The sequence below is a fragment of the Pangasianodon hypophthalmus genome, chromosome 30 (genome assembly GCF_027358585.1).
Source record: "Pangasianodon hypophthalmus isolate fPanHyp1 chromosome 30, fPanHyp1.pri, whole genome shotgun sequence".
In the NCBI taxonomy this organism is placed as follows: Eukaryota; Metazoa; Chordata; class Actinopteri; order Siluriformes; family Pangasiidae; genus Pangasianodon; species Pangasianodon hypophthalmus.
The window spans coordinates 3,083,181-3,107,929 of NC_069739.1; the positions used below are offsets into that span (position 1 = coordinate 3,083,181).

General features: G+C 41.3%; 2 protein-coding genes across 2 annotated transcripts in view; both read right to left on the reverse strand.

Annotated features, from left to right (window-relative positions):
• Positions 1-2,033, reverse strand: part of tram2 (translocation associated membrane protein 2) — a 9,360-nt gene extending 7,327 nt beyond the window's left edge. Inside the window, exon 1 of the mRNA XM_053231909.1 lies at positions 1,819-2,033. Coding sequence (XP_053087884.1) covers positions 1,819-1,938 — 120 coding nt within the window. The 5' untranslated portion in view covers positions 1,939-2,033. The remainder of the gene's footprint in view (positions 1-1,818) is intronic.
• Positions 2,034-5,809: 3,776 nt separating this feature from the next.
• Positions 5,810-24,690, reverse strand: xkr5a (XK related 5a). The gene is made up of 7 exons (XM_053231833.1): positions 24,562-24,690; positions 21,636-21,819; positions 19,624-19,796; positions 18,106-18,318; positions 17,102-17,271; positions 15,458-15,569; positions 5,810-14,471 (listed from the first exon to the last, which is right to left on the reverse strand). The coding sequence occupies exons 1-7, from the start codon at positions 24,662-24,664 to the stop codon at positions 13,699-13,701; spliced, it is 1,728 nt and encodes a 575-aa protein (XP_053087808.1). The 5' UTR covers positions 24,665-24,690; the 3' UTR covers positions 5,810-13,698.
• Positions 24,691-24,749: the final 59 nt, after the last annotated feature.

Below are 24,749 nucleotides of genomic sequence, written 5' to 3' on the forward strand. Positions count from 1 at the left end.
TAAAATGTAAAATTTAACTCATACTGTGCTGGATTTAGCCCTAAAGTACAGGATTAACTGATCACGGGTTAGATGAGTGAATAGATAATTGCTAGAATTACTTCTTATATTAAATCAATAACCCATGAACTGTTGGTTTAATTCATAGCTAAAGTCTAGGATTATCCCATATCTAAGTGTTAGGCCATATCTGAAATGTTGGATTAAACCATTACAAGTAAAGTAAAATAAATTACGGGTTAATCCAACAATGCATGGTTTAATCTTTGATTACACTTTGATCAAATGTTAGATTAACCCATCAATTAAGGTTTAGATTAACATATACAGTACCCAGTGTGTTTAATTAATCCATATAGTGTTGGATAAATCATAAATCTTGGATTAACCCATTACTTAAGTGTTGGATTAAATATGGGTTAACCAAAACAATGAGTTAGATTAATTCAACAAATTCACGATTTAATCTGGTTTAATCTGACAATGATACATAACCATGAATCAACAAACAACTAGCGGATTAAAATATAGCTAAAGTGTTAATTAATCCATACAGTATTGGGTTACCCTGTTTATTAAGTGTTGGATTAACCCAAAAAAAGTGTTGGATTAACTAATATCTATAGGAATAACACGCAAGATGTTGGATCAACACATTATGAGTTAAAAGCTTTGAATTAACTAATAACCGAAGTGTTGGGTTAAGACAAGAAATTATGGCCTGATCTCCCCCCCCCCACTGCCCCGCCCAAAAAGATGTATCCGGTAAGTGTTGTATTACATCATATCTAAAGTTTTGGATTAACATGCTATGGGTTAATCTGATGCTTGGATTACCTAACAGCTAAAATGTTGGATTAACCCAAGAACCGTCAAGATTAGCCAATGTCCGAAGAGTCAGATTAACCAATATCTAAAGAAAACAATTATTGAATTAACACACGTCAAAAGTGCTGGATTAACCCATAAAGTGCTGGATTAACCCATAAAGTGCTGGATTAACCCATATCTAAAGAAAACAATTATTGAATTAACACACGTCAAAAGTGTTGGATTAACCCATAAAGTGCTGGATTAACCCATAAAGTGCTGGATTAACCCATATCTAAAGAAAACAATTATTGAATTAACACACGTCAAAAGTGCTGGATTAACCCATAAAGTGCTGGATTAACCCATAAAGTGCTGGATTAACCCATATGTAAAGGGTGTCAGGTTACTGCAGGTTTCAGAGTGTTGGATTGTGTCTAACTGCCCTGTAGGTGTTAATTTAAGTCTTTTGGGATTTTGTTATCTAACATAGTTCGACTCAGCAAACTGATTTCCTCATTTACGACTAATGTGAAAAAAAAAAAAAAAATAAAAGAAGGTGCTGAAAAAGTAAGTGAAAAGTGATTGAAAGGCAGGAAAAGAGGGATGAAGCTCAGCAGAAAGGGCCCATCCTACTACACTGAGACGTGGCACTTCTAATCTGCCCTCAGCTCCGGGGGGATCTCAGGAGCAGACCTCAGGATTCCTGCGCTCTTTCAACCTCTTTAACCACAAACTCACTGGAAGAAAGATCCAAACTTTTTTTTTTTTTTTTTTTTTTAAAGAAACCCTGCTGCTATCATTGCAGCTCGTGCAGAGTTTGCACGCGAGATTAACTAAGTTCAGCCACTCAGTAAAGGTCAGATTACACCACTGATATGAGCCATTTGTGCCAATCTGATCTCAGACATTTGCTTAGACCTAGCTGTACATGTTTAACCATGACTGTCATTTTATTTCATGCGACTAAATAATGTGTGTGTGTGTGTGTGTGTGTGTGCAACATACCTCAAACATCAGGCCAATTAAAATGAAGATGACCAAACTAAACACAATGTCGGCATGGTTCTGAATTAAAAACTCCTGGCTAAAGAAAGGATAGCTCTTATTTCTTCTCCGAAACGCCATTTCCAACGAATTTCCAGTTTCTTTTTCTTTTCCTTTCTTGACTCCTTGTTTTCCTGCTCCGGCTCTGAGAGACGGAAAAAAAAAAAAAAAAAAAAAAAAAATGGCATAAAAAAGTTCAGTCTGCAACAAGTTAACTTTCTGTCCGCACCGCGCATGCGCAGCTCTTAAAGGGCCCGCGCGCTACATTCCTTCGTGAAAGGTGACGTCAGCATAAAAAAGGATTTCTTTGACAGGTGTTACAGGTTTATAAGTTCAGAATCAAATCCAGGTAACTCGTTAGTTTTTTATGTCGATTGAAAACATATTTCTATAAAGTAAAAAATTATATTAATAATAATATACTGTTTACTTTGAAACCACTCAACACTATTAAAACTATTCAAACAGATCATCTCTATGCCTTTATCCTCATTAAACTGCGTATGAATATGCACAGGAGCTTAGTGTTGCCTCGAGATGATCTGTTTTAAGAGCGTTGAGTGGTTTCAAAGTAAACAATATTTTTATTTTATATAAATATGTTTTCAATCGCTTTAAAATGACGTTTACCTCCGGGGTTATGGGTTTGAATCCCGCCTCCGCCCTGTGTGCACGGAGTTTACGTGTTCTTCCCCTGCTTCAGGGGTTTCCTCCGGGTACTCCGGTTTCCTCCCCCAGGCCAAAGACACGCGTTGTAGGCTGACTGGCATTTCCAAATTCAATTCAATTTTATTTGTATAGCACTTTTAACAATGGACATTGTCACAAAGCAGCTTCACAGAAATAAATGGATTCAAAATATATTGTAAATATGTGAATTTATCCCTAATGAGCAAGCCAGAAGAGACGGTGGTGAGGAAAAACTCCCTGAGACAATAGGAGGAAGAAACCTTGAGAGGAACCAGACTCAAAAGGGAACCCATCCCCATCTAAATTGTCTGTAGTGTGTGAAAGGGTGCGTGAGTGTGTGTGCGATTTTGCCCTGCGATGGGTTTTCACCCCGTCCATGGTGTGCCCCGAGTCCCCTGGGGTAGGCTCCAGGCTCTCCACGATCCTGTGTATGATAAGAGGTTCAGAGAATGGATGGATGGATAAATATTCATAAATACCCAAATTAGAAATGCCTCCATTAGCTACCTTCGCCGTTCAGCTACTTAACTGCTAGTAAATTATCTCTCATTTGTCACAGGGTCTTAATAATGTGATTTTTTCCCCCCAATTTGGTCACCTACCAGTTCCCACCTACTAGCTAACATTCCCCTTCCACACGACAGCTACCAGCCGGGGAGGGTGAAGGCTACCATGAAGCCACGTGTAACTGCTGCTCATGCTGCGCAACACACTCGGAGGAAAACTCTATCTACCCTCTTCCACATACATGTGCTCACAGGCGCCCACGATTGGCTAGAGACACTGTGATTGACAGGGGAGAACGACTACACCCCTCCCATCCAGAGACCACTGCCAATGTTGCTCTCTTCACTCCCAGCCATAGATGGATGTGGCATCGTTGGTATTCGAACCTGCGGTCTTATGACAATAGGATGAAGGCTCTTCTGTTGCACCAATCAGGAGCCCCAATTTGGTGATTTATTTAAGTTTTATTTGAAATAAATATATAACATTAGCATAAACACAATATTCATCATTCATTGCTAACATTAACTAAGTTAGTCAGATGCATTAGCGCATAGGACCTACTAGTAGCAGCGTTGTCATCCTTAATCGCAGATGTGATTGGTCCAACGGTGTAGAGCTCGATTTAAATTTTTAATGATGTACTTAGAGTAAAAAAGAAATCTGTTTAAAAAAGAAAAATGTCATTTTAGCCCTGTTAAAGACATGCAATTTTAACAAGAATCTATAAAATCATAATCTACATACAAAAGGAATGAAGCATGGTGCTGGGGGCATCAACGACTATCCATTCCATACTGTATCTTTGCACCTTGTCTGCTACATTACATTTTTCATTGTGATGAATTTGAGTACAGCACTTCCCAGTCCCGCCCTGTTCTGCATATTTTAGTATTTTATTTTCCCTGCTCTTACACATCTGTCTCAACATGCTCTAGTTATGCTCTAGTTATCTAGTTATTATCTAGCTCTAAAGAGAGGAAAACAGGTCAACTGTGTAATGCAGGGAGTTTAAAAAAAATAGCACCAAGAAAAAACACTAAGTTAGAATGCGTTGACTCATCATGTTACTCTGACTGATAAGTGTGTTTGTGATGTTGCAACACTGCAGCCAGGGGGCACCGTGGAGGAGGGGGAGGGACATAAACAATCCAGACAGGAGCCTCGAAAAATCAACTTCAGATGTCTGGTGAAACACAGCAACACAATCTGTATGGTAAACACCACATTATCACTTCCTGTGTTAATTCATGTGATTCAAACACCAACCTGCTGTATATAAGCAGGAAATGTGGTGGTGGTAGCATCGTGCTGAGGGTTACCCTTGGCTTCTTGGTTGGTTCTTCATACAGGATCCATGGCTATACATTGTGCACTGTATCCTTGAACTTTCTCTGCTAGATTATTCTGAAATTTGTTCATTGTAATGGATTTGAGTATAGCACTTCTATCTCAACCCAACAGGTCTCCGTCTCACCTGTCTCAACCCAACAGGCCTCCGTCTCTTCTGTCTCAACCCAACAGTCCTCCGTCTCATCTGTCTCAACCCAACAGTCCGCCGTCTCACCTGTCTCAACCCAACAGTCCTCCGTCTCACCTGTCTCAACCCAACAGTCCTCCGTCTCACCTGTCTCAACCCAACAGGCCTCCGTCTCATCTGTCTCAATCCAACAGGCCTCCGTCTCATCTGTCTCAATCCAACAGTCCTCCGTCTCACCTGTCTCAACTCAACAGGCCTCCGTCTCACCTGTCTCAACCCAACAGGCCTCCGTCTCACCTGTCTCAACCCAACAGTCCTCCGTCTCACCTGTCTCAATCCAACAGGTCTCCGTCTCACCTGTCTCAACCCAACAGTCCTCCGTCTCACCTGTCTCAATCCAACAGGTCTCCGTCTCACCTGTCTCAACCCACCAGGCCTCCGTCTCACCTGTCTCAATCCAACAGGTCTCCGTCTCACCTGTCTCAACCCAACAGTCCTTGCTTGTAGCTCCAATGAGCTGAGAACAGCTAGATTGAGCGCTGCAGGGAGGTTTAAAAAAGCACTAGAGTGTGTTGACTCATCATGTTACTCTGACTGATAAGTGTGTTCGTGATGTTGCAACACTGCAGTCAGGAGGCACTGTGGAAGGGATGGAGCCCTAAACAATCCATACAAGAGCCTCAGGTCTGGTGAAACACAGCAACACAGTCTGCACAGTAAACACCACATTATCACTTGCTGTGTATATATTAATATATATAGCGATGTGTCATTATTACGATAAATGATGATACAATGCACTTTTTAATCATGGGTATCATCAAATATTCATTAACTCTACTGTTCCTCGGAGTAACAAGCAGCTGATTGGACAGTAAAATCTTGCGTGTAATATTTCTAAATAAAAATCAGAACGCATTTCAGATTGTAGCACTGCTGGTTTACTATCATGTTGTGTGTGTGCTGAATTTAACCTCAGCAAAGCTAAATATTGTGATTGTACATCGTGAAAACATTTTCAAGATTTTTCCTCTCAAAGGACTTTTACTAATTATTGCATTCATGAATGTAACTGCTAAGCAAGAAATTGCTGTGAGTGTAGACCACATAGAGCTTTCAGGAAGTGATTTAGAGACAATAAAATAAACTGCGATGACACATTTTTGGTTGTGCACTTTAATTTAATGAATCATCCTATGACCAGTAAATGGAGTTTCAACAGTGAAATGTTTAGGCCCTGATTTACTAAAGGTTTCCGTGCAATAGCTTCGTTCATTACAATCGCATGTGTCGATTGTAGCTCGTCTCTTGTGGGCGTGGCCTGTTCAGTTTTTTTTTTCAGTTCCAATGAGAAATAGTAGTAGCCAAAATGTATAGCCTACAGCCCACTATATGCACACCATTTTGTTGAAAACGTATTTAAGCTTCATCAACATGTTACTTGCTCAACATCGTACAAGCTACTCATGTTGCATTAATGAAGAAAGACAAATGTACTAGCTATGTACACTCACAAAAAGCATCGACGATCTCCTTCCTTTCCAAGCTTTATTTTTTTTCATAATGTCGCTATATACACATTTAATGAGAGGTCATTGTGACAAGATAAAATGAAACCACGCTTACAGTTTTGTGCATCAAACAGGAAATGGGAACTAATTGGAGCTAAAAACTAAAGTGCGGAACTGAAAAACGTTGGACCACACGCGCCTTAGGTTTGGTCCAAAGAACCAATCGAGCCAATTGTCTGGATTTGTCGCTTTATCGTTTCATACCAAATTTGCATAAAATTAAAAAATCTAGATTCAAATGTCGCTGAATTCGTGTACGTACATAGAAAATCAGTGTTGGCTTTGTCACTTGCTAACGTGAACATGGTGTTAAAGGTGTAAACTCACCACACACGTTGACAACAAAACTCTAATTTATATCCTGTTTCTCCCTCTACTTTTCACATGATGTCGTGATTCTTTATCACTCACCCACAACACGTCCACTATTGTGTGCAAACAATTTCTCCCATTACACACGTAAATTACCTCTTGTTATCTGGGATCTTAGTAAATCAGGGCCTCGATGTACAGATTTTAAAATCCATCCTTCTGGCACAATACTCAAAGCACGTCCTCAGCGCCAGCCTTCCCATATAATCAGTTTATTTAAGCAAAAACACTGCATGCAACTAAGTACTGATAATTATTTACTCATGGAACATGTTTCTTTCCTACATATCTCAGTCAAAGAATAAAGAAATGAAGCAACAGTGGCTGGTCAGTGTCACTCCATGCTCAGGATCTTCACACACACACACACACACACACACACACACACACACATGTACATTCCTGTATCATGTAGTCCTTGTAAACATCAATCAATCAACAACTGGTTTTAACACACCCTTGTTTGAACAGACAAACTGTATTTCTTTTAAACTATCAGCCGAACAAATTTGAAAGGATGCAAAACAAACAAAAAATAATAATCTCCTCTTCTGCTACATAGCTTTAGCATTGTTCCCTACTATAAGTAAACGAGTGATGCTAGGTAATAAACACTAGCTGACATTGTTTATTATTTAAATTAGAAACCGAGTTTGACTGGTGCACGTTAACTATTTAACAGCTAATCAGCTAGTTAGCTATTTATGTTTGCTAGGAACCACTAAAACTCCTCTAAAGTCAGCTGAACAGCTAAGTTTAGCGAGTTAGCTAACACTTCCCTTTGGTCGAAAAATCTGGGGCATTCGAATATGTCATGTGAAGTTCATGTGAAGCAAAAATGACAGCTACCAGTAGCTAGTTCCTCTTCTGTTAGGAAGATTTTCTTCACATTCACGTTGACTTCTGCTTTACGCACATTTGTGAAAAAGGAAAAGGCGACAAGGGCGCGTTAAAAACAGCAGCAAAACGTGGTCAGTCTTTTGCGAGGCAGATGTAATCTGTACAATCTGTAAATATTCAGCAGTACAAAAGAGGAAATAAAACAATGTCACAGAGAGTTAATATAACTAACAGTGGTGAGTGGTTGTATAAGTTACAGTGGCAAAACACATCAGCGTGGAAATGATTCAAATAACAATGACCATACACTGTACATCTGTCAGAGTTTATTGCATAATTTCCAAGGTCCAATCAGAGCTGCCGATTTACTGTATGACTAACATCCAATCCGGCCCAATCAGTGTTCCCTGAAGAATTCTGTAACTTCCACAGCCAAAACAGTGTTCCCTAACTGAAAATATAACTTTTACAGTCCAATCAAAGATCCGTGAAAGACTCTGTAACTTATATGGACCAATCAGACATCTCTAACCGAATGTGTAACTTACACTGTCCAATCAAAGTCCCTGAATAACTGCAAAACCTGCGTGACCCAGTCTGCCACCATACTGACCATGTACAGTCATTTAGAATAGTTTTTTTACATTTTTTTTATTAGCAATATACAACCAAAATGGCCTAATCTCTACACATATATATATTTATTAAAAAGTGTTGTGATCTCTCTCTCTCTCTCTCTCTCTATCTCTCTCTCTCTCTCTCTATATATATATATATATATATATATATATATATAATATGTACAGTTTGGAAATGAACCTGTGCTAGGAACGTGAGACAATAACAAACAGCGAGCACTTCCTGACGTGTCTTTAAACCGAAGAAAAAAAGTAAAATCTCTTTTCCCACAGGATATAACACAATCTTTACCAACACATCAATTCGGATCATAACATACAGCACCTTGCAAAAGTATTCAGCCCCAGTGTTCAGTATTCAAATGATAAATATCACATATTCTTCCTGTCAGTATTTTTATTGCAGTCTCATGTTCTCTTACAGTGAAGTCAAAATTCATTATTGGGCATGACCATTTTTCTTGGACAGACATGAAGGAGCTGACAGACAACTCTCCGGTCTGTTTCAGAAAGTGAATATATCTCTAGAAATGTAAAAGATGCCTTAAATCTGCCCTCGTGTCTCAGGGGAAATGTGATCTATCCATTAAAGAATGGAAGAGCGGTTGTCAGTGAGGACTGTCAAGAATTGTCACATTTTTTTTTTAACAAAATTGTATTCATTTATCTCCTTCTTTCCCATTTGTCCAGTGGCAGAAAAAAATCGCGGCAGTTGTAAGGAGGTTAGCGGGATCATTTTAATCGCAATCCCTATATTTACCCCTTTCTATTTATTTCTAGATATATTTATCCCTCTATTTGTCCAACAGCAAGAAAAGCTTCTTTCTGATGTGAGTGTCGGTGTTGTTGGTCAGAGAGTAGCTTATTAGAGAAGCATCTTCACCTCTCCATGTTAGACCTGCACGTCACGAGCCTCTCAGAGCTTTAGGGCCTGCCACAGGTGAATTACTTTCTATGTTATAGGTTCAGGATTTTCCAGGAGATGATCATGTGTGTAGCAGTAATATAGGATTGTGGAACCCAGCCACTTGGAATAAAAAATTTCCATAATTTATATAATAATGTATAATATGAACTGTATCTTGGGAACAGCCCTGGTACCAGCTTTAGACACTTTCCTTCATACTTTCAGATTTTCCTTCTTTTAGGCTAAAAAAAAAACAACTGTAACCATAAATGAGATATGCATTAGCTGTTTATGCTTTAAGACCAAAAAAGGATAATATGTATCTCAACATTTTTTGCTCTTTACTTTTCACATCTACCCATAACTGCCTACATAATTAATTAATTAATAGCTAGCGAGCTAGTGGATATTTACCGAGCAGTGGTTGGATTTTATTTTAATTGTACTGGGGTAATTAGTGCTTCATTTCAGCAGTTTTGCTTGAACAAAGTTTGTTTGCAAGATTCTGCAGGAAATCAGATCTAACTTTAGATTTGGCTGGAATTCTTGCACTTATTACTGACTTCTGACTCGGGCTCTGTCAGACAAATGAACACAACGGAGAAATATTATCATAATGTTACTTGTTAGTTAATAATCAATCTAATAAGACTCAAAAAATAAATAATCAAGAAAAATCATATTCAGTTTATACGTTCACAATTTATTAGAGAAGCATGCTCATCACCACAACTCATCTGGTCATGTCTCTTTCTTATGCTTGTCCTGAGGAGGGGATGAGCAAGGAAGAAAGAAGACTGAAAACTGGACAATAAAGAGCAGTGTGATTTTTTTGTCTTATTGTCTTAACATGGACACATCGACTTATAATTGGCCTTCAGCTCCCTTTTCCTGAAAAAAATAATAATAATCCACCTCAGGTGAACTGTTATTGAAGAGACGGTCAGTCTGATAGTTCGAAGTTAAAGATAAGGTAATAGAATTTTATAACTCAGTAATAATGTGTAAAATTATAGCCAAGAGGTTGGACATCCCTTTAAGCACTGTTGGATCAATAGCGAGGACGTGGAAGCTGCATCACACCATGTAAACACTACCTAGATAAGACCTTCCCTCAAAACTCAGCGCAAAAACCAGACAGAGACTGGGGAGGGAAGCCACAGCGAGGCCAACAGTGATTCTGAAGGAGTCCAGAGCCTCAGTACTGTGGCTGAGAGTGGAGTGAAGGTGCATCAGACAACCATTTCAAGAGCTCTGTGTAATTAAGGACTGTATGGGAGGCATGGCTAGAAAGAAACCGCTGCTCAAGAAGAGCCATATGAAAGCTGAGGGACTCAGTGAAGATACAATTTTATTTTTTTTTTGGTGTGATGAGACCAAGATTGAGATATTTGTTCAGGAGAAGTTTCAAAGCGCTATGTCTGGCACAAACCATACCTCCATTAACACTATCCCTATAATGAAACATGGTGGTGGCAGCATCGTGCTCTGGAGATGCTTCTTGTCAAAATTCACAGTGACTGGAAAGTACAGGGGGATATTACAAGAGAACCTTTAAAGAAACTAGAGCTTGGGAGAAATGTCACCTTTCAGCTCAAATGTCACACAACGGTCCCAAACTCAAGGTCAAAGCCACACAGGAGCGGTTAAAAATAAAATAACCCATGTTCTACAGTGGCCACGTCAATGTCCAGATCTGAATCCCATTGGGAACCTGTGGCACTGTTTTGAAAATTGCAGTCAACAAACAACATCCAACCAACCTGAAGACCCTGGAGCAAATCTGCCAGGAAGAATGGGTGAAAAATCCCAAACAGTGTGCACAGCTAATAGGAACTTACTCCAACAGCTAGCAAATGTTTAACATTTACAGGCAAATCAGAGATCCCTGAATAACTGTGTAATATGTAAGATCCATTCAGAGTTACCGAAAGAATTCACTAACTTACATGGTCCAGTGTTCCCTGATTACTTACTGAATTTTAACGGTCCAATGAGAGTTCCCTGAATGACGCCATAACTTATACAATCCACTCTGAAAAAGGTTTAAATTGAGTGATTTGAACAGCATTCCCAAAAATAAACTGCTGTCAAAAGACAACAAGGAGTTACATAAAGCTCATCAACGGCCTTGTCAGGTTTTTTTTGTTTTGTTTTTTTTTTTGCAAGTTATGATATTTGTCTGATAGAAGTGATATTTACATTCAAAACCTGAGCGAAATCCACTGCTTCTAGTCGACTGTACCTGTAAATACACAAATACCCGTTTACAGCAAGCAGTAACTATAGCCCTGTAATAATGGCTGACCTTCGTCAAATCTGTATTAAATCACAGAGTTTTTATGGATCACAGAGTAAAAACAGACCTGCGCAGAGACGCGCTAAAGGTCAAAGGTCAAAGGAGTACACTGTCTAGTTCACATGGCTTTAAGCAGGATGCATGTAGAGAATATCACCCTTCAGAACAAGGAAATCTTGTAAATTAAATACGAAATATTCTAATATATTTTTAAATTTCTAAAATTCATTTCTCCCCCATTGTGACAACATAACATTAATTTCTGTTCATGAGGCCTTTTTTTGACTAGAATTACTCCAACTTTTGACATTTAGAGTAAAGAAAAGAAAAGAATAATGCAGTTTTTTCCACACAGTGATCTGACTCCTGAAAACCCAGGAAAATTTACAGCTGAGCTGATGTGTTTTTACGGAAAAGTCACTGCTAGAAGCCTTTCAGGACTGTTGCAATTACAGCTTGATATTAAAGCTAGATATAATTCTTTACACCTCTGGATCTCAGTGTGCGCAAGCTACAAAATTCAGTTCAGAGCAGAAGATATCCAGTTACACCTGAAATAAAGAATCAAATACACGTCCCATTTGAGTGGCTCTAGGGGAGCGCTAATCCAGAGCAGCTATTTCAAGATGCATTTTTTTTTTTTTTTTTTTTTTTTTTAAACAGGGATAAAAACAGCATCAGAGACGCCGCAGGCTGAGACTGAATCTGAAATAGCTCTGTGCTTGGCTTCGTTGTACTAGACGGTGCGTCAGAAAGGCTTTTAGTTTTGTTTCCGGATGTACAATTTCAGCTGGATGATCTACAACTGGAGTATTTTCACTACGCTATTTACATTGTGTGTGTAAAAAAAAAAGTGTAAACTTGATAACACATGCAAAAAAGGTGCAAGCTTTACATTTGTTTACTAACAGCGTCTACGGCAGATTGCGTTTTTCAAAGTAGCACGGGTTGTCCGCTTTTGCGTGTTTGCACTTGACGAAAAACAGCTACGTACTATTATGGAACTGGTTTGACGTAACTGGACCCAGAATATTTCAGCGATTATGCAGATACCTGTTTGATATTCGAATATTTCAGGCTGCTTAACTAACACTGAAATGTGAGTATGTTACATAATATTTAATTGAATTTAATATATAAATATTAATATTGTGTTTATAAAGGAGTATTGGCTTTTGTTTCTTGCCTTTTAGTTATAACGAGGTTTGAACAGCAAAGCGTCGGCCCTGACTAATGTATTGCTGATTATAAAACCGCTAACAAATCAGGCTAACTGCCGATATAATTAGGCTAACGATAAAATTATACGTAAGACTATACGTCACTTCGCTGTACAACTTTCGTTCATAACGTCAGAGACACAGAAGCGTCAAATCAGCCCGGAGTCATTTATTTTCAAAGAAAGCTGGTGATTTACAGCAGCAGGAGGCTGAGAGATCGGTGGCGAACGGAGGTGGGCGGAGTTTCATTTCATGCAAATGAGAAGCGATGTGATTTGATTGGTGCTGACTACTGACAGAGTGAAGGAAAATCAATTCTCTGACAAGGGAAGACATCTGATTTGTGGTATTTTTTTTTTTTTTTTTTCACGTGGCCATAATCATGCTAGCCTGGGTAACCATGGCAACCGGCTCAAGCTCAAGACAGAAACGCCCTCTAGTGACGAACCTAGAGCGACTTGAGCAATACGAGGCAAAAAAAATAAATAAATAAAAATCGCTGCCAGTGTGAACACAGAACCTGCTAGAAAGCAGAGGCGTCTTTTAATCTGGAAGAAAAAAAAAAACGGTTTGGAAAGTGCATCTTATCGTTTCAGATTCAGTCAAGCAGAACCGAAAAGGGCCTGTGGTTTGTGCTTTGATTCCCGCACACACACATACACACACACACACACAGATTTCCAACATCACAGCCATACAGCAATAGACCGTTTATGATGCTATAAATATGACGTCACATTACACGCTCACTCGTGTCAGTAAATTTTAGGAAACGTTCCACCAAAAAAGTTCCCCAATTATAAATGAATATATCCTAATCAATCAACTAAGACATGTATCGCTAGTTCTGCAATGAAGCTACAAAGCTAATGTAGCTAACAAGCAATCGAAGTCTCACCAAAATCTTTTCCAGCAGCACCAGTGCAACGTTTTATAGCTTCAACTGACATAAGGTTTATCATCACACGTGACCTTCAAAACTCGGGAGGCGGAGCTTAGGGGGCATGATGTGCGGTGCACTGAGTTAAAAAGAAGATTCCGGTCTTCCAATATGACCGCCCTTACGCTTCAGCTACACAGTGAAGTTTGGTTTACGTTTGTAGATGACACAAAGTCCCATTGCGTCCTAATCCACCCGTTTGGCGTGGGTTTGAGGCGGATATTTACACGAAAGATTTTGGGCGAGACCGATATTAGCTACATTAACCTCGTAGCAAATCGTACCAAGTCTTGGCTAATTGACTACGCTTGCTGTAAGGTTTGCGTTTGCTCGTAATTCGTTTAAACAAATTCAGTTCAGTCCACGTTTGAACCTGGTCAGAATCCCGTGTCGTCCTCCAGGCCTCGTGCGGAGAGGACGAGGTGCCGGCGTGGGCCTGTCAGGTGGGATCCGGAAACTTCCATCCGGTCCAGACGGGGGTCGCTGGCGCTGCTTGGGGATTGTGGATCGGCGCTGAAGTACAGCGTGGAGCTGGACTCGGTGGGGCAGTAATCGGGCTCGGGGCTGTCTCCGAACACGGACTTCCCCTCAGGAGAGCTGCGCTTCCACTCCGAGTCCACGCTGTCCATTTCCTCACCCACGTCCACATCCGCCTCCTCTTCCTCTACGTCTTCCCTCGCCTCGCTCACGCTCTCAAACTCGTCCTTGCAGTCGGACAGCGGCGCCAGCGTGTCGTCTTCGTCCTTGATGTCCAACCCCTCTCCTCCTCCTCCTCCTTTCTCTCCCGAGTCGTCCTCCTGCTCTTCGCTCACGATACCCGTCGCTCCTCCGGCGCCGAACGCCCGCTCGATTTTGTTCGGGTCTCCGGTTTTCAGCGCCAGACGCAGGAGGAGCCAGTGGTGGTGGCGGCACTCGGCGCCCGCCTTCGCCCCGCAGCTCCCCGGGTGCTCCAGCAGCGAGAAGGAGGGATGGGATGAGGAGAGCGGAGGACGGAGAGAGGGAAGAGCGAGGCTCTTGTCAGTCAGGGAGAAAGATGAGTCACCCTGATCAAGACACGCGCTGCCCGCCTGAGCTCCGTGATGCAGAGTGTGAGAGATCTCTGTGGACTTCGGGTGCAGGAAACGATAGTAGAGCAGCAGAAACGTCAAACCTGAGAGAGGGGAAAAAAGAGCAGATAAAGAATTCTGAGATACATCCAAAAGCTAACCTGCTTCTTATCCTTAGCTAGCCTCCTTGCTTCATTTAGCTAACACTAATATAGTCTCTCAGCTAATGTAGCTACCTTGCTAGCCATTAAGGCTAATCTGATACTTATCATTAGTTAGCTTTGTTGCATGTTTCTTACCTAGCTAATGGACATAATTACTTTTGTAGATTACAAGAAGTTGCTCTGTGGTTATAATCAGCTAATCAGCTATCTTGCTAGCCACTGAAGCTAACCTTCCTCCTTGCTAGTCTCTTAGCTAGCTAACAGTCATAAACGTGTTTGTAGATTACCAGCTAGTTAGCGTTAACACAACCTCTCAACCTTAAGTATCTGCCTCGCTAGCCACTAAAGCTAATCTGCTACTTCACTTTACTTAGCATCATTAGTTGTCTCTTAGCTAGCTAATGGTCATTTTTGTTTTTGTGGATTACCAGAAGTTGCTCTGTGGCTAAACTCAGCTAGTAATAACTAAGGATAATCACTATCTGCTACTTATCCTTAGCTAGGTTAGCTGCTTCGGCCTTATTCTGCTCACGTTGCCATAGCTAGGTTAGCTGCTTCGGCCTTATTCTGCTCACGTTGCCAGAAGTCATCCTTTAGTTAAAATTAAGTAGCTAATTTAACACAATTTTATAGCTTATATACCGTAGCTAGCTTACTGGCTAACAACTAAGGCTAACTTGCTGGTTAGCTAGTTATGTTCAGCAACAGAAGACAGCTGTTGCTAGCTGTGGAACCATCCTCAGACTAGATCAAATGAAGCAAATAAACAAATATCACATATGCCCTGTGCTCAAAAGTTATGGCACTCAGATCATTTATGGTAGACATGCTGCCCTATAAGACATGGACTTCTGAAACATGTAGTTAATAATGCGGTCGAACAGAGAATGAATCAACCGAGGGGACGGACACACTCATCCACTCACCCAGCAGGAAACTACACAGGACAGCAGTGGGGACAGTCAGGCTTTCCCATGATGCCTCAGTGAGGATGTCGGAGGCAGCCAGGACGAGCGTGGCATTCTCCAACAGCATGACCTGTGACAACACGAACGCAGAAGTGAACGCTGGCGAGAAATTCAACAGGGACTAAGTCATATCATGGACGTTCCACGTCCTTAAATGCAACAATAAATGGATAAAAATAATAATTTTTTTTTCTTTAGACAAAATGAAATATGTAAAAGTGGGCAAGTTGCTGTGGTATAAGTAAAACGAAGCAACGGTTCTCGAAGCGGGGTCCGTGATGTATATCCAGCGGGTCCAAATTGCAAATCTCTAGTAAGATGTTGTCTTTTGCCGGACTGATTCATACAAGAGAAAATTAAATATCTTAAAAATGACATAGTTAAAGACGTATTTTGAGTAAGCTTTAAGTTTGACTAAGTAATTCGTAATTTGTAATTTACTTACACAAATCTTTACAGATTTGTTAGCTAGCTAGTTAGGTTTTGTAATTTAGTTCGTTAAATTCACTAGCTAGTTATATTTTGTAAAATTAGCTTGCTAAATTAGACAGCTACTTAAGTTTTTTTAAATCAGCTCATTAAATTAGCTAGCTAGTTACATTTTGTAATTTAGTTTGCTAAATTAGCTAGCTAGCTATATTTGATACTAGCTATATTTGATATTTGGACTGTATTTTGTTAAATAAGGTAGCTAGTTAAGTTTTAAAATTTAGCTAGTTAAATTAGCTAGCTAGTCATGTTTTTTTTTAAATAATGTGTTAAATCAGCTATCTAGTTAAGTTTTGTTTTTGTTACTAATAGCATTCACTCATCTTAGCATTAATTTCAAAAGGTTTATTAAACATGAGCTAAATAAACGCAAGCCAAATTATAAGTTTGTCTGAATTAGCGGAATATTTTTTTGGTTGCGTAGCGAACTAGCTAGTCATGCGCGGTTGCTCATGATGAATTTATGGTCAGATATTTAATCAGTTGAACATAAAACATAATTTTTACTCTTGAATACTTGCGAATGTTTAAATGTAGATACTTTTTTTTTTTTTACTTTCACTCAAGTAGATCTTCTGATTCAAGCTTCTGCTTTTAACCGAATAAGATTTTCACACAGTAGCCAAACTTTTACTGAACTTTAGTTTCTCTGTACTTTTTTTGCACGTCTGTTAACATGACACACAGTGTTTCAAGTTTACAAATGGACGAGTGGGAAGCTCAGGTATAAAAAAAGCTAAAAAAAAAACAAAACATAGTAATAAATAATATAATAATACATATTGTTCTTAAAGTGAAATCTGTGCTGTGATTATAGCGGGATCTTTCCTCCCTTTTGTGATGTTTTATGTCTGAGAAAACGTCTGAGAAGCGCTATTAAAGCGCTCAGTGGACATCAGTTTTAATAAAATGGCGGTAACAGTAACTGAGCAGCACCTCATTGAGGATTTCTTTTTTTGCTTGTCTTCTTGATTTTGTTCTCAAGATACACACAACTGGCAGAACCCGCGATTTCACAATAGACTCGTCTGGATTTTGGGTTTCGGGTTTCGAAAGAGCCGAAATAAACACGCTCTGTAATTACACCCTACTCTCATGCGACGTAACGGTTACCGTGTAAAAGCCGGCCATTCGGTACCGAGACGGGCCGTCCTTCACGTTCAGGAACAGGAAGACGTGCACGCCCCCCAGCACGAGGTTGAACCCACGCCAAGCCCACTGGCCTACGCAGATATCAGTCTGCTGAGAGACCAACCAGAACGCTGCAATCAGCCAATGGCAACCTGCAAACAGAGAGAGAGAGAGAGAGAGAAAAATCTACTTACGCAAAAATATACAACAATGCAAAACGATCTCTATAAGACTGATACGATGTAAATCTACTGGAATAACGAGGATCATGATACCACAGCGCTGTTAAATACTCGAATCTGATTGGTCAGAAGGTGTTGATCTATATTAATGCGCTCGGTCTACAATGTTACCGTTTCTATAGTAACAGCTCATTCACAGGGATGTCCACTTGTAAGCTCCACATTAAAAAAAAAAATTTAAAAAAAATCAATGACATCATGATGCTTTCTGTATGGAAATGTTTATTTAACAAGTCTCCAGTGTCAGAGGTAAAGCGGTAACTTTGCGACATCTTCGGGACGGAGCAGTTTACGCTTTGCGGTTTCTCTGTAACATGACAAGCTGCATTATTTTGACTTCAAGAGAGAGAGAGAAAAGAGAGGCTGGTGACGGAACGACTGTTTATAGCTGCTCTAACGTAAGTGAGAACCGGAACTGACTTTTTTTTTTCCGAACATTAAACGGATAAAAACCATGATGTGTCGTACGATAATAAATTAAAATTGTAATCGTTGGCAAGTCATTGTGGTGTAAGAGGAATAAACCATCTTGGGATGTGCCGTTAAAGGAAAATAATCAACTTCTGGGTAGTAGCCGTAACGCCACTTCATCACACCACGCCGTCATTGATTAGTTTCCTGTAACAGCATGACATGGAGTGTTTTATTCTGACTTACGTCACAAAAAAAATTCAAAACAAAGTGTGTGTGTGGGTGTGTATGTCACAGTATGTGTGTGTGTGTGTGTGTGTGTGTTACGCTCACCCACGACGCCGATGACCCAGCATCCGAAGGAGCGGGCGAAGAGGGCAAGGCTGGCGAAGCGAGCGCTCAGTAGCCCCGCCCTCCACAGCAGCTGGCACAGCAGGGCAGCGGGGGGCATGAGCAGGTGACCGGGTCGCGCCAGACAACACGCCCGACTGTACAACACCAACGCCCAGGATAGGGACAGCACACACACACCGCTACACAGTGCAACTGACCAGAACACACACACACACACACACACAATTAAACACACTTTTATACACAAAACACGTCTTTACACGTCTTATAACGTATAAGGATCAGTCATGAATTATCATCATCTCCGTAATCATTTTAATCGGTTATATTAGCATATTAGCATATTAGCTTAATGCTCTGCTCTGCAAAGGCAACTTAATGTTGTGTTAGCATGAAGCTAACGGTTGTTTCATTTCAAAACTCCACAAAGTTGTTTTATCTCATTCCCTAAAACATATGAATCCACTGAATTTTACAGGTATTTCTATAGGATTATATCTGAGAGGCTGAAATGTGGTTATGGAGCAGCAAGCATACCGTAAATACACGCGTATATCAGCATATTAGCTTAACATGGAAGGGTTTTAGAAAAATAGTCCAGAAAATACGGTATGTGCTCTGAAAACTGATATAACGGTTTGATAATTTGATGAATGAAAGGGTACTTTTTCATCTTCAACAGAGAAATTGAGCTACCATAATTTCTGGACTATATTTCTAAAACGTTTCTTTAAAAACCTTCTAGTAGGTTCCGTGATTTGAACCGTGACACAATATGTACAATATCATTTATACATTATGCTAATGTGCTTAAATGTTCATTAATTAGTATATTTATGGTAGGTGTGCTACTCTATAACTTACGGTAGTTTTAATTTAATCTATGGTAGTACATGAGGTAGTACTGCTGCTAAAAAAAACCTTAAGATATGTATATAACATTAAGTAGGCCTGCTACTCCATAAATTACGGTAATTTTCAGCCAACTAGTTATAATCTGTCTGATAAAAAATACCTGTTAGTGGCCTCATATGTCTGTACTTCACAATGTTTATATTCTTAATATGACAGAACCATAATACACGGTTAGCGGTTGATGCTAAGTGTAATTACAGTATAATTTTAGTTTAACTGAATCTTTTTCTTATTATTTTACCAACATATCTGAGGTAAATGTTGACGTTCCGGACTCACAGTAAATCAGGATGAGAGCGAAAACCACACAGAGCTGTGAAATAGCAACATTTACCTTAGATGTGTTGAGAAATTACTACGAAAATATTAAGTGTTACTAAAATTACGCTATAATTACACTTAGCTTAGGCTGCTAAGGCAGGAATACGAGAACAGTGGACTTGTAAACATGGTGAAACACACGAACGCTTGAACGTAGCAAAGGCAAGTCTACGCGGTATATTAATAATGATTAAACTAGAACGTGAGGTGGTTTATATTCTGAGAATTACGGTAAACTCTGTGTGGTAACAGCAGACTGACCTGGTGACGCGAGGCTGAACTCGGTTGCCGTGAGAACGTACGTGTGTGTGAGCGCCTGAGGGAGGGTGAGGAGCAGAACGTCGAGCAAACGCAACGCCGCCGCGTCCACCTGCTGCATCACCTGCTGAGCCTGAGACTGGGCACGCCACACACACACGCTGCAGTCCCACAACCTGCACACACACACACACCAACATTATCACACACACACACGCTGCAGTCCCACAACCTGCACACACACACACACACCAACATTATCACACACACACACGCTGCAGTCCCACAACCTGCACACACACACACACACACACACCAACATTATCACACACACACGCTGCAGTCCCACAACCTGCACACACACACCAACATTATCACACACACACACACACGCTGCAGTCCCACAACCTGCACACACACACACACACACACCAACATTATCACACACACACACGCTGCAGTCCCACAACCTGCACACACACACACACACACACACACACCAACATTATCACACACACACACGCTGCAGTCCCACAACCTGCACACACACACACACACACACCAACATTATCACACACACACACACACACTGCAGTCCCACAACCTGCACACACACAAACACACACCAACATTATCACACACACACACACACACACGCTGCAGTCCCACAACCTGCACACACACACACCAACATTATATCACACAGGCGCTCTGCAGTCCCACAACCTGCACACACACACACACACACACACACACACCAACATTATCACACACACACGCTCTGCAGTCCCACAACCTGCACACACACACACACACACACACACACCAACATTATCACACACACACGCTCTGCAGTCCCACAACCTGCACACACACACACACACACACTAACATTATCTCACACACACACACTGCAGTCCCACAACCTGCACACAAACACACCAACATTATCACTCACACACACACTGCAGTCCCACAACCTGCACACACACACACGTGCTGCAGTCCCACAACCTGCACACACACACACACACACACACCAACATTATCACACACACGCTGCAGTCCCACAACCTGCACACACACACACACCATCTCACACACACACACGCTGCAGTCCCACAACCTGCACACACACACGCACACACACCAACATTATCACACACACACACGCTGCAGTCCCACAACCTGCACACACACACGCACACACACCAACATTATCACACACACGCTGCAGTCACACAACCTGCACACACACACACACACACACAAACATTATCACACACACACCAACATTATCACACACACACACCAACATTATCACACACACATGCTGCAGTCACACAACTTGCACACACACACACGCTGCAGTCACACAACCTGCACACACACATGAACACACACACACACACACACACCAACATTATCTCACACACACACGCTGCAGTCCCACAACCTGCACGCACACACACACACACACACACACACACACACACACACACCCCCCAACATTATTACACACACATACTGCAGTCCCACAACCTGCACACACATACACACACACACACACACACACACACTGCAGTCACACAACCTGCACACACGCACACACACACACCAACATTATCTCTCTCTCACACACACACACCCCAACATTATTACACACACACGCTGCAGTCCCACAACCTGCATACACACACACATAAATTATTACAGACACACACACACAAATAATTACATACACTCATAAATTATTACACAGTGTACATTACTGCACACACACACCAACATTATCACACACACATGCTGCAGTCCCACAACCTGCTCACACACACAAATAATTACACACACTCATAAATTATTACACACAGTGTAGATTACTACACACACATTATATTACACACAAACACACGTATTACTACACTTACACACACACACACACACACATCACAATCCCAAAAACCTGGATACACACACATACACATTACTACACACAAACACACACACACACACACCTTTTGAAGATGCCCAGGTGGAGTGTGTGTATGATGAGCAGGTGACATGTTCGCTGCTCTCCATCCGCCCGGTACCACATAAAGCTCAGCACCTGCACGATCGCCCCCGGCAACAACAGGGCAAAGGTCAGCCCCGCCCACAACAACTGCTCCTTCCACAGGTAGAAGGCAAAGCAGCAGATCACTGAGGAGAGAGAGAGAGAGAGAGAGAGAGAGAGAGAGAGAGAGAGAGAGAGAGTGAGAGGGAGCACGTGAGTGAGAGAGAGTGAGAGACAGAGAGAGAGAGGTAGAGAGTGAGAGAGTGAGAGAGAGAGAGAGAGAGAGAGAGAGAGAGAGTGAGAGAGGTAGAGAGAGAGAGAGACAGAGAGAGGTAGAGAGAGAGTGAGTGAGTGAGAGACAGAGAGAGGTAGAGAGAGAGTGAGCCAGAGTGTGAGAGTGGTAGAGAGAGAGAGAGTGAGTGAGAGAGTGAGAGTGGTAGAGAGAGAGAGAGAGAGAGAGAGAGAGAGAGAGAGAGAGAGAGAGTGAGTGAGAGACAGAGAGAGGTAGAGAGAGAGAGAGAGAGAGGTAGAGAGAGTGAGCGAGAGAGTGAGAGTGGTAGAGAGAGAGAGAGTGAGTGAGAGACAGAGAGAGGTAGAGAGAGAGTGAGCGAGAGAGTGAGAGAGAGAGAGTGAGAGAGAGAGAGAGAGAGAGAGGTAGAGAGAGTGAGCGAGAGAGTGAGAGTGGTAGAGAGAGAGAGAGTGAGAGAGAGAGTGAGAGAGAGAGTGAGAGAGAGAGAGGTAGAGAGAGAGTGAGAGAGAGAGAGAGAGAGAGAGAGGTAGAGAGAGAGTGAGAGGGAGAGAGAGAGAGAGAGGGAGAGAGAGAGAGATCCAGCGAGCAGTTGTTTTTATAAACCTATGACCTTTTACACAGAAACACACTGAAGGAGCTGTTTGGCCCAAAATGAAACGCACACGATGCTAAACTGGAGGCTATTAGTCAGTACTTATAGATAGTGCAGAACACACACACACACACACACACACACACACTTCTTGGCCCAGTGCCCATATGAACATTTTAACAAGCTTCCCAATATTTTTAAATGATTTGCACCCGCCCCTGTCCCAAGCACCGTAACCATAATCTAACCAATAAAAATGGATTTACACCTCAGCGCTGATCAATTCTGGATCCTGATTGGTCAGAAGGTGTTGCTTTTCTAATTATCGTTTCTATAGTAACAGCTCTTTCACAGAGACTTGTACAGCAGATGCTCCACATAAACAAAAAAAACAAACAAGTGTGTCATCGTTGATACGGTGAAGTTTCCTTGAGATGTTTATTTAACGATTAAAGGAAGGAAGGAGTCTCCAGTGTCAGAGGTAAAGCTGTATCTTTCCGTTTTCCGACAGAGGAGTCTTTTTGCGGTGGTGCGCTTGAGCTGCTGAGAACAGGAACTAACTTCTTTCACAGACGTTCCACAACATTAAATGCAACTACAAACGGATAAAAAGCACAATGTATCATTCGTTAATAGTAACCGATGGCAATCTGCCGTGGTGTAAGAGGAATAAACCACCTCTGGACGTGCTGTTACAGGAAAATAATCAACTTCAGGGTGCTAACAGGGTGCTAACTCCGCTTCATCACAACACACCACGGTTGATTATTTTCCCATAACAGCACAACACACAGTGATTAACTCCTCATTTATCCTGAAAGCATGAGCTCTGTTTGATAGTAACACATCCAGCGTGCTCATGATATCCCACAATGCACCACAGGAGGTTAGCGAACACGCGATGTGTGTGAGAGCAGTACAAAATGTTTAAGTCTTATAAATATAAAGGTTATAAAGGTTTCATGAGAATTGCTTTATAAAGTAATACTCAGATATTTGCCACATTAAGTGTGTGTGCGTTATATAATATATATATATATATATATATACAGTACTGTGCAAAAGTCTTAGGCACATGCAAAGAAATGCTGTAGAGCAAAGATGCCTTCAAAAATAATGAAATTAAATGTTTCTACATTAAAAAAAATACTATAAAGAGAGTAAACAGTAATAAATGAAACAGGAAGGAAATGAGCTGGAAGTGTTACTGAGCATCTTGCAGAAGCAGCCACAGTTCTTCTGGAGACTTTGACTGTCGACTCGCTTCTTATTTCTGCAGCGAAACCCAGCAGCCTTCATTATGTTTTTATCTGAAAAGTGTCTCTTATGGAATCTGCTGCTTTCTTTACTGACATACAAACATTTTTCTGTAACATTTCATTTTGTGCTGAAAAACTAATGTTTGGAAATTTAAAATGTTTTTGTACTGAATCAATAATGTAGAATTCAGAAAATAAACATCCATAACAAAGTTTGTACTAAAACAAATAGGGTGCCTAAGACCTTTGCACAGTGCTGTGTGTGTGTATATTTATATATATATCCCCGTAAATTTCCCGAATTTAAGATTTAAACCAGGTCTCCAGCAACTTCCGGCATCATTTTAATCCCCTTCAGTTTAACTGAGCAGCAGATTAATTTCATATCGTCACTATTCCATAAATGGTAGCGATTTCCGCCATTACTGCGTCATAATTGAATGAAAGTAATTATACCTACGTCACACACACCCTTAGTGGTAGGAGGTGGGCTCGCATTGACAACCACTGCACGTGCAGAATACCCATAATGCACTGTGATGTAAGGTGTCACACCATATACAGTACATGCAGAGAGAGAGAAGGAGAGCGAGCGAGAGAGAGAGAGAGAGAAAGAGAGAGAGAGAGAGAGTAAACAAAGGTGTCTGTGATGGTGTGATCTGATCTCGCGCACAGGTGATGCTTGTAACGACACCTGAAGCTCACGTGCAGCACAGATACAGTGAGGTGTGTGTGTGAGACAGAGAGAGAGAGAGAGAGAGAGTGTGTGTTTTGCGGGGTCACTCACGCGCTGCTCTCTCCGCCAGGATCACGAGCGCGGTGGAGCCGAACAGGAGCACCTGCCAGCACGCGCTCCCGCATCCTCCTCCACCGCACACCACCGCGGCCATGTTCACGCCTCTCTCTCTCTCTCTCTCTCTCTCTCTCTAACACCGGATTCACGCGGAGGCGCGAGAGCAGCGGATCCTGCGCCAC

Coding starts and splice junctions, on each gene's coding strand:
- xkr5a (XM_053231833.1), bottom strand. CDS start 24,664: ATGGCCGCGGTGGTGTGCGGTGGAGGAGGATGCGGGAGCGCGTGCTGG. Junction 21,820..24,561: donor CCTGGCGGAGAGAGCAGCGC/GTGAGTGACCCC, acceptor CTCTCTCCTCAG/TGATCTGCTGCTTTGCCTTC. Junction 14,472..15,457: donor CCTGTGTAGTTTCCTGCTGG/GTGAGTGGATGA, acceptor CCCCTCTCTCAG/GTTTGACGTTTCTGCTGCTC.